Raw genomic sequence first — 13,094 nt, forward strand, 5'->3', positions numbered from 1 at the left:
ATGATTTCCATTGATGAGAAAGTCACAGATAATGTCACTATTGTCTGTTAACTATTCATAGATTAAGGAAAGTCTGCCTTTCAGCTAGAGCTTGGTGAAAAATACCAATCTTTCATTGGTCATTGTGGTCCATTAAGTAAGTATGCCAGATATTCTACACTCACTGAGAGTAATAAATCTTGTACACTGAGAAATAAACAGACCACAGCAAAGGCTGTAAGTTTTTTTCCGCTATGTATGCTTAGGCTGGTGAGTTAACATGTTGTTAATCTTTGAAGTATTAAGTTTTAATTGTTAAAGGAAGTAACCTGTAGGACTTACAGAGTCATAGCATTGAAGTAAAAAAATTCTGGAAGTTAGTACAACTCCTGAATTTCACAGATAAGTACAGATTAAGTAGAGTTTAATTAAAAAGGGGAAGTGCTTTGAGTCTAACACTGAGTGAGACTAATGTAATTGATAATGCATTACAAAATGATGAGAATTGAACAAATGCTAATATAGTAAAGGAGAAGTTTATGTGTTCCTCACTCAACACACTCAAATTCTGATTTCTCTCTACCTACATACTGTAATTTAATGAGCAACACATCAGTACAGTATATGTTAAATTTCACTTGACTATTAAGGTGGATATTTCATTTAGAAGACTAAATGTCAGAGCTCAGAAACTGATTCTTTCTAATATGATTTAATAAAGTGAGATGCTCCCATCCAACTGTTTTAAAACGAAAATCTTTGGTAACTTGGCTAATAGTTCAAAAATCAAGTAATACCGATGAGACTATTTCCCTCTATGAAAAGGCAAAGAGTTTACAAGAGCCAAACTTCTTCCTCTTTATTTGTAATTACAAAAATAAACCCAAGCCCTGACATATTTGTAGTATTTTTATTCCTAAAGGAAAAAACAGGAACTTTCATTGTACTTTAAAATTAAAATTATTACCTCAGATATTTTGCCAGCTTTAGCACAGTGGAATCAGTTTCAGACAAAAGAGACCCACTGCTCTCTCTAGGAAATACTTAATTAGGGTGGTGCCTAGGAAATGCCCAGGGGTCCTGTAACTGATCAGTGTTTCCCAGAGGGCCTCCGCAGCATACAGTCCTGGCCGGACAGCAGGCATGCCGCTCTGATTTTTTCCTGTTGCCTGGCTAGTGACCCCCTACAGGAAGATAACGGATAAGCCAGGAGGGCGGAGCAGCCTGCTACACATGTCTGGCTGCTCTTATCAACTTATCATATAAGGAACGGAAAGTGATTGATTCGGATACCCACACCATAGAATCTGGGCAGAGAAACAAAGAAACGTGAAAGCTGCTCGGTCAAGCTGATGCAGCCCTCCCAAGTGAGCAGGACTGCTCTTCCCACGGCAGTCTGACAGTTTACTGCATGTCCGGAGAGAAGCAGCACTAAAAACCAAGTTTGCTGCTGCAAGAGGAGGAACGAGGGGGCTTTCATTGACAGACCCGGCCGTGGCAGCATCGCCCCGCATTTAGACGGCAGCTCAGGACCCCGGACTCGGACTCGCGTGTGTCTTGAAGTCTGCCCAGCTGGTGGCTTATTAGCCGGAGAAAGAAAGCATGTGGCGGATTGTTTTCTTTACTCTGAGCTGTGATCTTGTCTTGGCCACAGCCTACAACAACTTTCGGAAGAGTATGGACAGCATAGGAAAGAGGCAGTATCAGGTCCAGCACGGGTCCTGCAGCTACACGTTCCTCCTGCCAGAGATGGACAACTGCCGCTCTTCTTCCAGCCCCTACGTGTCCAATGCCGTGCAGAGGGACGCGCCCCTCGACTACGACGACTCGGTGCAGAGGCTGCAAGCACTGGAGAATATCATGGAGAACAACACTCAGTGGCTGATGAAGGTAGGAAAAAAATCAGTCTGTCTTTGTGAGCAATCCACGCTATTAAGAGCAGCTCAGGTTTTAACAACCAAAAAAAAAAAAAAAGGGATAAAAAGGATTAAGAGCCGGAGAGCGAGTGGCTGGTACCCTTGAATGAATGATCATTTCTTTTATTCTGTCCCAGGGTGTAGAGCAGACCCGGGGTGAAAAAGGATTATTTGAAAAGAATGCCAGAATCAATATAGAAAACCCCTAAGGTTAAAAATCTTTACTAAGAAAGCAGAGGAAATGTACTTCTCTGCAAAATTTGTGTGCTGTTCTGTTTGTTTACGTTGCTTAAGCCCAGTAACACCCGTCACCCGGGGAGTTCCAAGTTGGTCGCAGGCAGGCAAGGGCGGCCGTGAGCCACAGCAGCCTGGGAGCCAGGAAGAACGTGACAACCATGCTAATGACCCATACATAACGGACAGAGTAAAGTGCTTTACCAATTTCCTGAATTTATTTACTAAAGTAGATTGCGACGAGAGGAAATGAAATAAAACAGACCTTAGGTTTCTCAGAATCTCAGGGCTCTACCCCGAGGGTTTACCATCTGTAAATGGGGGTACGTTTTCCCAGTGTTTCCCCGGGATGCAGCACTGCAGCCCCCTCAGTTCCAGCACGTGGAACGGCTGTGCTTGAGTTATGCCACTACAGGATGGTCTGACAGTTTGTCCTCCAGGCTATGATGATTCCACTGTTTCACAGACTTTTTATAGAGAACGGAACTAAAATAGGATATTGAAAGCTCTGTTTTTCTTTCACAAACCATCATTTTCACATGTAAACGTGGGAACTATTTATACAAAACCCCAAATGACCCTTGAATTTTCTCTATGTGGACTATATATATATATTCTAAAGGATGTTTAAACAAAATGCATAAATAGATTAATCGTTAAATATCGTGATAATGACATTCCATCTCAATGCTTCCACAGCAGGAAACGTGATTACTTAAAGCCATAGAAAACCTTTCAGAAGTCAGTGACCCTCATTGAATACTTTCCCCCAGAAAAGTATAATAATTTTCTCAATTTTTCATTTCACCATAAGCTTTTTGTTAGGACGATTAATCTTCATTCCAGAATAGAGCTTGGATCCTAACCTGTGTTTCTCATTAACTCCCTTAGCTTCTGAGATGAAATGATTAAATTATTACTTGAGCCATGATTCTTAAATGAATGGATGTGCACAGCACCACTGGTCTCTATGACCAGAGGGGTGGCTTCAAACCAAAGGACAGAACACAACAAAGACTTACCCAAAAGACCTTGGTGGTCAAATACAGATTAATTTAATAACTCTTAGCAGTGTCTTTATAAACTGGCTAAATTCTCCAGGAAGTTTCTCTCCGTTCCCAGGTCACTGTGGTATGCTTTTAAAACTCTACCAAAATTCACAAATGTGCAAATAATAACACTAAGCTTAAAAAGTAGCGGCAGTGTAGGTCCAAATATTTGAAAGGCAAACTGTTTCCTAAACAGCTGCTTAACTCGGACTTCCTTACTCTGTGAACTGCCACGCTGACGTGTAAGAGCCTCCTCACACCGGCCGTGGTGTGGTAACGGCTCACAGAGCCAGGGCGAGGGACCAGAGCAACATAGTAGTAAACATTCTAATCTGCCCGACTGGCAGTCATCTCTTAAAATAAACAGTCATGAAACATTAAAGAATGTTTTGTCAGATGCAAGATCACAAAACTGTTTTTGCTTAATTAAGCCCGCATTAGGTATACCTGCAACCCCAACGGCAAAGCTCCTATTTCTTTCTTGGATAAACAACCGGGTTCTCTTGAGGTTCTGAGGCAGCATTTAGACACAGAAAAGGACAGGGAATTCCATATCAGGTGACCAACATTTCTTCCTTTCCAGGTTCACTTAGTAAATATTTGAACAGTAGTCGCACAGTGGTATTTCAAAAGTTCATCTTCAGCCATCTGGCTGAATGCTGTTTCCCCAAGAGCGACCCGGTGTTTATCTTGTCATGGATTCTACACCTGCTTTCCCGGCAGGTTTGGCCATGTGCACCTGAGAAAGGCAATCTGCGCTCTCACTCACCTGGTTTACGAGCTTCTGGCTTGGGGATGAAAGTAAAAAAGCAAATATGAAGCCCACTTAAAGAGATTAAATGGAATCTCTCTGATTGTTTTTCTCTTCTGTGTTTTGTCACCTGTGATAATAAACACTGGCTTTCTCATAAGGTAGAAAATAATGTAAAATGGAACGATAGATAAGCCACATCATTAAAGGCTTGATGCCACAACCTACCAGTCATTGATAGATTAGCAGAGAGAAGCAGCACCATTCTGTTTTTCATTGTCTTACGTGTTTTCTTTTGGACTATTTTCTTTAAAAACATTTCTACATCTCCTTTCTCTCCCTCATCAACACAAAGATAAAAGATTAAAAAACAACAGCCACGACGACACAAATCTTTATGCTTTTAAGACATTAAAAAACTTGTCAGGAAGGAAAATAAGGCCAAGTTTCTGGTTAATTTTAGGCCAATGAATAGCAGTTCAACTCTGAGAGACCAGGATAGCCTAAGGAGCTTAGACTAAGAAAGCTGTTTTGCAAATCATCAAAAGATCCTACTCTGCCCCTTTAATCTGTTGCGCAAAGGAAGTGTCAGACTTCTGAATGAACGCAGAGGACTATGAATGGAACAATACGGGGAGGTTGGCTTGCTGTGGAGTGGCTAAACAAGGAGGAGACACATTCATGAGCGTCCGTGCACCAAACACACCACGGGGACCTCAAAGACTACATGTGGCACATCTCCCTTGCTAAGCCTGCAGCGACTCCAAATCTTTGTCCTGGGGATATTAAACACACTTTATAAGAACTCACAAATAACTTAGCAAAATAGGTTGGATTTTGCTAGGAGACCAAATGGGATTTTTTTTTTTCTGATAAGAGGAAATATGGAAAGGAAATAAACAACTGTTGCACAACGAGGAATGCCTTATATTTTATAAACAACTACAAACTCTAGAGACACTTGAAAATGAAAGCTAATGCCTATAAAATTGGTGTAAACATTTCCTCTACCATCTTTATTATTATTATTATTATTATTTTTAATGACAGAACAGTTTGGAAACTAGAGCCTGAATGGCAATCCTTTTCTTTCTTTAAAAGTGATAAAATAAAATATATCGTTCTAGTAAGGAATGAGAGCTACTACTTATCAACTGATGCATAGAAAGTGATGCAGTTATGCTTCTCAGAACACAATTGCTGTCAGTGGGAAAGGGATGACGACAGGCTCATAGAGGATCTCAGCCTACCAGTCCCACCCCATCTCTGCCAGGGATTGCGTGTGTATGTGTGTGTGTGTGTGTGTGTGTGTGTACACGTGTTTTATCAAGTGTGGCTACAAAACACTCCGAAACTGTCTATTAAAAACAAAACAACCTGGTTCATTAAAGGAAAGAAAAAATCCCATCCTATTGATGGCCACTGGTCTCCTGCAGTCCTGGAGGACAGACCCTGGTTCATTAAAGGAAAAAAAAAAAAATCCCATCCTATTGATGGCCACTGGTCTCCTGTAGTCCGGGAGGACAGACCCTGTGCTGTAGCCATTGGTTGTGTGCTGAATCATGACATCCGATTGTGTCTGGTAGTAGAAACAAACTGTGTGCAGATAAACTAATTCAACCCTCTGAGACTTCAGGAAAACAGCTGCTATTATTGGATTAGTTATATATTAGTATCATTATAGCAAGAAATGAAGAGGCCAAGTTTCATTATGTGGGAGCAGTACAACATATTTTAGTTTGAAAAGCGCAAGTATAATAGACTTTACTATATATCTTATGCAATATATCTATAGTACAATATATGCTTACCATATACAGTATATAAAATATAATAAATATTTACCATTATAGATATTGTATATAATATTTATTTTCTATGGTCAGTCTCTGCTTATTAAATGGGGTTGTCGGACATACTGGATTACCTATTTAGGGATCAGGCTATGGGGAGATGATTATTTGCTTGCAGAGTTTAAAACTAGGGAATTGACTTCCATAATATCTTACTTTCTACAGGGACACTAGATAATCCATATGGTCTCAATACTGAAATTTTAAAATCTGTTGATTTTAATCAATTTGGCTCTTTACAGTTGACAAACAGATTGTAACTCAAAATGTTATTTGTAAGTCAGTTGTTGTATATGGAATTTGAGAAGGATAACAGTTTACACGTGGTGATAAGATGCTCAGGCTAGTCCATGGTGTCCATTTTAATCCATAAAATAATTGCAATTTTGTATGTTTGGAACTGAAAAACAAAAGTTCAATCAACCCTACCATCATGTTAGTAACTTTAAAAAGAAAACAAAAATATTATGAAACTAAGATATGGGCAAGGTAAAAAAAAAAGTCAAACTATTAAAATGATAGAAAATAGGAAGTAAAGTCTCCTTCTTCCAGTCTTCAGTCCCTTTCTTTGAAATTAGCACTCAGAAGTGTATATCAGTCCTTTACTGTGACAAATTTGATATTAAACACACAGCTTTCCTGCTTAAAACATGTACAGTGGCATTATACCACGATTAGAATCTTTCTTGACTCACAAATGACGTGACAAGAGGTTAGAAGACGAGTTTTATTGAGGGAAAAAGCCAAATCAGAAAGACTGAGAGGTAAAGGACTCTACAGACTAAAGGTGGTGAGGGAGGGAGAAGACAGACACTACCTGTGACGGAGTCAATCAGCATGAGTGTATGGCACCCCTGCATTGACAGGAAAGAAAGCAGGGGGTTTATATCTTTCCATAGCTGGCATATACAGGGACAATAGGGCCTGGACAACTTTGTGTATTTCCTGAGTTGAGATCAAGAGAGTACATACAATGAATCATGAACCTGTGTAGACTGTTTGCAAATTAGGTGTTCAAAATTTGCAGAATATTTACAGTACTTAATAACAACTCAGCAGGCAAGCTATTTTCTCTCTCTCTTTGTGTGTATGTGTGCACATGTATTTGTCTATATTATAGACCCTTTAAAATAGGCTTTATTTGGCAACTGATAATGTCTACCCCAATTAAACAGGGCCCATCTAGGGAGCCAGTGCCTATTCTCTTTTCACTACACCCTTCTATGACTTGAAGGAACCTAAATTATCCTAGAATTCTTCTGCTACAAGGAGAGCCACTCAACTTTTCAGCCACGCTTTTCACTAAGGTAGCAATAGTAACAGCATAATGAGGGGATAGCACTGAATCCCTTTAAGACACCTCCCACACTTCACCTCATTTTGCCCCAAGAATATCTATAACACAGGTATGGTGGACGTGATCCTATTTTTCTAAATTCCATAAAAACACAGGCCATGATAATACCAACACACTTGGCATTTTAGCAGACTTGTAGGATTACCTACAGCAAAAACAAACACAAAGAGGCACGCATATCCCCTCCTCTGACCAAAGCAGAATTTTCCATGGGTTGGGAAGACTGCAGAACACCGTTGGGAGGAGCATGAATGAGGACAAATCTGTGCCAAAATAGGACGTCATTTTTCAGGTCATTAACGTAAGTGAATACCACACGTCCTCTCCCACCCCCTCTTGGGGGGTTTTCAGTTCAGAACAGGAGCCATTAAAGTTTATTTATTTGTAGAAAAAATATTTATTGAGGGCCTACACGTGTCAAGGCAGTGTTTGTTCTGGGTGCAGGGAATAAGTCACGGAGGCAAGAGCATGCCCAGACGTCTCATGGGGGACACACGAACATGGAATATAGCAGCAGGTGGTACCAGTTATACAGAAGGATAAAGAAACAAAAGGAGAAATTCAACACAGGGCTTGGGAGGTCAGGAGTGTGGAGGATTGGGGGTGGTTAATGTTATCCCTTTAGTCACTATATGGAGAGCCTCCCAGCACTTTGGGAGCTGAGCACAGGAGTTCAAGACAAGACCAGTCTGGGAAAACATAGCAAGACTTCATCTCTACAAAAAAAATTTTAAAATTAGCCCCATGTGATGGAGCATGCACTTTGGGAGGCTGAGGTGAGAGGAGTGCTTGAATCCAGGAGGTCGAGGCTGTGGTGAAGCCATGATCATGCCACGGCACTCCAGCCTGAGCAACAGAGTGAGACACTGACTCAAAAAAAATGAATAAATTTTTTTAAAAAGAAGAGTAAAAACAAACGATATGATAACAAGGAGGATTACATGTGGAAGTTCTTACAAACCACACATCTAGTCGCATTCCTTTTCTGAAAGCTGACAGAGTGAAGTCCTCGATTTCACAGTCTCCTACTTGAAAGTCAGACCAATAAAACTCAGTCTCGGGGAAGTACTGTGTGGACTTCCCTTCCTACTATTAGATTTTAAAAACCATTTGAGTGTATCGTCCATCTGGCATTCTACAGATGGGATCACCAAAAAATGGCTTGGCATCAGCATTGTATTAATGTTTAAAATGAGAAAATGATGTAAGACTGAATGATGTGATGTGAACAAAAACAATAAAGAAAAACACATGAATAATGTTTTACAATAAAAGTTTCAACAATTTACTGAAATTAAAATGACTGTTTTATGGGTGGTTAAAAAAATAAGGGAAGGAATTCTGCCCACCACCCCAGACTGTAGGTCAGGTGTACTAGCTGGCTGTCTTTAAGTAAATATTTTAATTAGCTATTTCCCCCATGAAATCACCTTTCTTTTATTTTTTTCCTAATCCTAGCTTGCAGCAATTGAAAAAAGCTGTGAAACCTATTAAAAATCTCCTGAGAAGAGGACCTAATCCTTTTACAGCATCACTCCTTGTACCAGCTAAAAACATTATCTTTTTGATTCCACTAGAACCTAATTAAAACCCCTGTGGACCCTCCTCCTCCCTGAGGGGCTCCTCTGATGGCAATTACTTTGCTCCAAAGTCTGCCTCAGTTCTCCCTTTGAGCAACTTTACATTAACCTGACAACTTAACCCTACAAAGTATTCATGGTCTATATTGAATACTTAAATCAACAACCAAATTTAAAATATACATTAAAAACAAATCCGGTAATGTTAAAATATGTAATTATATAATCTTTTGTGGAAAATGAAGTTTTTTGTTTTGTTTTTAAAGAGGTGAGATATTAAGATAGAGAGCTCCTGGAAAATAAATTATTTTATCACGTTTGACACAGTCTCACAGAGAATGCATAATTTTTTATGTGCTGAATAATTGCAATCATCTTTGGCCTTTCTGGAAGAGAATATGAACAAAAAGCATTCAACCTTTCCATTTCTCAATTTTGTCACATTCTGTGCGTACCAAATGGGCATTTGTCAACACTTGCTCACAGGCTAAACTCTTGTTGGCTATCCAGGTGGCCTAATCTGGTGATACGACTAGTATTAGTCATAAAAACCATTTGAGTATATTGTCTATCTAGCATTCTACAGATGGGATCGCCAAAAATGGCTTGGCACCTGTTTTACATTAATATTTAAAATGAGAAAATGATGTCGAGTTGAATGATGAATAACACTAGCCTTATCACCAGGCTACCAGATGCCACCTACTTCTCCACCTTCATTATGATTGTTCCAGCAAACTACAGGGATCCAGGTTAGATCTGACTTGTGGGTTCCCCTTTGTATGTCACTAACGAACAGCATCCGACTGGACATGCCATATGTGTAAGATTTCTATGTTGACTCCCAAAGTCAATCTTAGTAGTTATGTTCAACAGCTAATGGAAAAAAATGTGTCACGAAATGATCTTACTCATGAATCTGCTCTTATTCCTGAATCCACGGCTAAAGGCCACCCTCCTCGGCAGAACTGGCTGAATCACATGCAACTTTATGAGGACAGTCCAACATTGCCTTTCTGTTCCGAGATGTGCCTGCAGGCAACTGGGAAGCTGCCTGAGAGCCTCAAGACCACCAACAGAATGAAAAAGGCAGAGGTGAAAAAACTGAGACCATTTTAGGGATTTTGTTTCTGGTTCAGGCCAGTTTCAGGAATGTAGCCCAACTAGAGCAAAGGTCGTGACATGTTCATGTAGCCTATACCAAAAGAAGAGGCATCTTGGACGCCATCAGATTCAAGGAAATCTAAATATAAGAAAAAAACGCGTTACATATAAAGTCAAGGCTACTACCATTAGAACAGCTTGCCTTTGAAGTCATTTTCTGGGCTGTCCAGTGTCTGTACTTTTAACTACATAACCATTACAAGATCCCAGTGAGAACTGGCTAGGTTTTCTGGTGCAGCCTGAAGTTATGGGATGAAATTTTTGATGTCGTCTTGTTTCTTTTTATATGTAGTAAATGACTTTTTAAAAAAACACTTTTTCTTTTTTAAGAGCAGTTTTAGGTTCACAGCAAAATCGAGAGGAAAGTACACAGACTTCCCATGTACTCCCCACTCCACCCCCCCACCCTGCACCAAGACCTCCCTATTATCAACATCCCCCACAGGTGTTGCATTTGTTATAACTGATGAACCTGCCTTTACATGTCTATCACCCAGAATCCACGGTTCACATTAAGGTCATTCTTGGTGTTGCACATTCTGCAGGTATGGACAAACGTATTATGACACGACTCACCATTATAGTTTCACAGAGGAGTTCACTGTCCTAAGAATCCTCTGGGCTCCTTCTGTTCATCCTTCCCTATCCCCTGGCAACCAGTGACTCTTTGACTGTCTCAAGGGTTGGGCCTCTTCCAAAATGTTATGTAGTTGGAATCATGTACAATATTTGTTTGGTGACCCCTTATTCAATGACGTTAACTGACTAAAACCATCCCTGTGTATTTTCAGGAACAGCATAGATGTTCTTACCTACATCAGTGACCTCACAGAATTATTATGTTAAGATGGTGGATGCCCAAGTGCACTGGAAGCTGTCAGATGCTACACAACGGCAGGGGCTATAATTATAATTAATTTAATAGCAATGCAGAAACAATGATTAAGATCTATACTATAGCTCACATTACTTAAATATTATAATTTCACTTGCTCTAGTCAGGTTAAATGGTTGAGCTTCCATACTTCTGAGTTATATACCTCAAAGCACATCTCCACCCTGTAAGATAATGAATTCCTTTCAACACTGAAAAGGACAATCCTAAGTGTGCTTGTAAAATGTTTTTATTCTGCATCTCATGAGTGCCTCTCTGTAGAGACACTGTGCTTCAAAACTGTCCATCACATGGTATCTTCTAACAGGCCCCACGTGCACCTGTCTTGCTCATAGGTACTGCTATGAGCCTAGCATCATGTTCACACCTTATCATGACTGCATTTTTATCACTTTAGGCTTCAGTGAGCTGTCAGCAAAACTGCTCTTCTGCATGTTCTGTGTTCATAGTAGAAGGGAGGCACTACGTGTCTATCACAAAATAGCCCCAAAGTATCTTCTGAGCAGGCATTTTGGGGTTAACCAGTCCAGCCACATGTCTTAATAGAAAAGATTCAGAATCCCTAAGAGGTACCGTTTCCCCTGATTTTCTCTGGGTTCCTGACAGCATTTTCTCTGCCATTAGATTTCTGGAATCAACAGATGATATCAGTTCTTGGTTATCTACCAGATAATTATAAACATTAGTCAGCAGATAGTTGAAGTACTACTTTGAGTTTTATTCGACCTTCTCGTCTTTGGAATCTCGAAAAATTATTACATACAGATGTAGCTTAAAAAATCTCCTCAACAAACTGGTCCTCTTAATGGGAAATTTTGGTGCAAAAATGCTGCTAGGGAGGATATTCCATTTTGCTGAATAGCATAAAACCATCAAATTCCAACCACAGGTTCATCACCTGTGCCTAACATTATGAAATTCCTTATTACTTTAACTATTAAGGAATGGATTCTAAATTCCCTCAAAAGAAAAAAAAAAGATGTATCCAATTTAACATAGTAAATAATATAATAAATAATATAAATTAAAAAATAATAATAAACATAATAAAGGGTTAGTAACAGGGAATTCCTGACCAGAATAATTTTCAACTTAAAATGGCATCAGTGACATGTTCTTAAAAGCAGTGAAGGTTAGGATAAAAATGTCACAAGTTATAAAACTCAAGACTGATCCCCTTAAATAACAGTTGGTCATTTTGTGATGTGCAATTAATTTTCCATATTTTAAAATACAGTATGGTTTCCTCCTGGGTAATAACAAACACAGTAAATCTATATGTGCCTTTGCCTTTAATTGGACAATTTTTAATACATAAAATTTATTTCTGATCACATGAGTAGCTTGTTCCATGCCAGGAAGCTTTCACAGTTGCAGTGTATAGGATTAATTGATGGCATGCTATTTTTCCTTTCCCCTTCTTCACCCCTAAAATACCACTACCATTAAAATAAACAGTCTATGAGAAAGGAAAAAAAGAAAAAAAATCATGAATAAACAACTCTATCTACTTAATTGAGACTCTTTCTCTATCCATGTCAGTTTTAAGTGTTTCAAAATCCTAAGTCAGCATCAGCAATGCCAGTCAGCTCTGTTCAGGGGGGCATCAGACATGGAAGGTAACATCTCATTCATTTTCTCAAAACAAGGGTCTTAAGAGTTTGCTACTGTGAAGCCATTCTTCGCTTGTTTGTTAAAAAGTCTACAGGGTTCTTGCATAAAGGATACTGCTTTTTATAACAGCATCCATGTGAGGTCAAAACAGAGAAAGGCCCAGTGTGGGCAACATAGTAAGACCTCATCTCTATAATAAATCAATGAAGAGCATTCTCTCTCATTAGGCTCTAGGATTTGACTGTAAAATGACAGGGGTGACATTGGTGCTGATCACCATTGTAGTGGCAGTTGGCATTTATCAGGTGCATGCTATGTGGCTATGCCATCCCATTTTAATTTCACAAGATGGATATTCTCTTCTTTGCTATGGATAAGAAGGTCAAGCTCAGAGAGGTATAAGAAAAGTACATGGTTGGCAAAACTATGATCAAGTTTCTCCCTTTCAGGGCATCTTACTTCAAAAAAGATTTGCAAAAGATTGAAATAAAAAATGCATACCTCTCCATGTGTGGATCAGGAGAGATAACAGATTTCACTGCCACCACTTGGTACCCTACACGGCATACTACTGTCATATCCAAAGCACATCCAAAGAACAAATGTGGGAAATTTGGAAAACAGTGAGGCGGCCAATTCTGGTAGACATTCTTAACTGTTTCCATTCAAGGCTAAGAAGTGCTGGATATGCAGTGCTTGGTC

General features: G+C 39.4%; 2 protein-coding genes across 4 annotated transcripts in view; one reads left to right on the forward strand and one right to left on the reverse strand.

Annotated features, from left to right (window-relative positions):
* The window catches only part of MCPH1 (microcephalin 1), a 242,733-nt gene that overhangs the window by 79,856 nt on the left and 149,783 nt on the right, over nucleotides 1-13,094 (reverse strand). The window lies entirely within an intron of this gene.
* Nucleotides 1,112-13,094, forward strand: part of ANGPT2 (angiopoietin 2) — a 52,662-nt gene continuing 40,679 nt past the window's right edge. For all 3 annotated transcript variants that reach the window (XM_008067078.1, XM_008067079.1, XM_008067080.1), the window contains exon 1: nucleotides 1,112-1,869. In XM_008067078.1, coding sequence (XP_008065269.1) covers nucleotides 1,582-1,869 — 288 coding nt within the window. In that variant the 5' untranslated portion in view covers nucleotides 1,112-1,581. The remainder of the gene's footprint in view (nucleotides 1,870-13,094) is intronic.

The sequence above is a fragment of the Carlito syrichta genome, unplaced genomic scaffold, assembly GCF_000164805.1.
Source record: "Carlito syrichta isolate Samal-C Ts95f unplaced genomic scaffold, Tarsius_syrichta-2.0.1 Scaffold309283, whole genome shotgun sequence".
In the NCBI taxonomy this organism is placed as follows: Eukaryota; Metazoa; Chordata; class Mammalia; order Primates; family Tarsiidae; genus Carlito; species Carlito syrichta.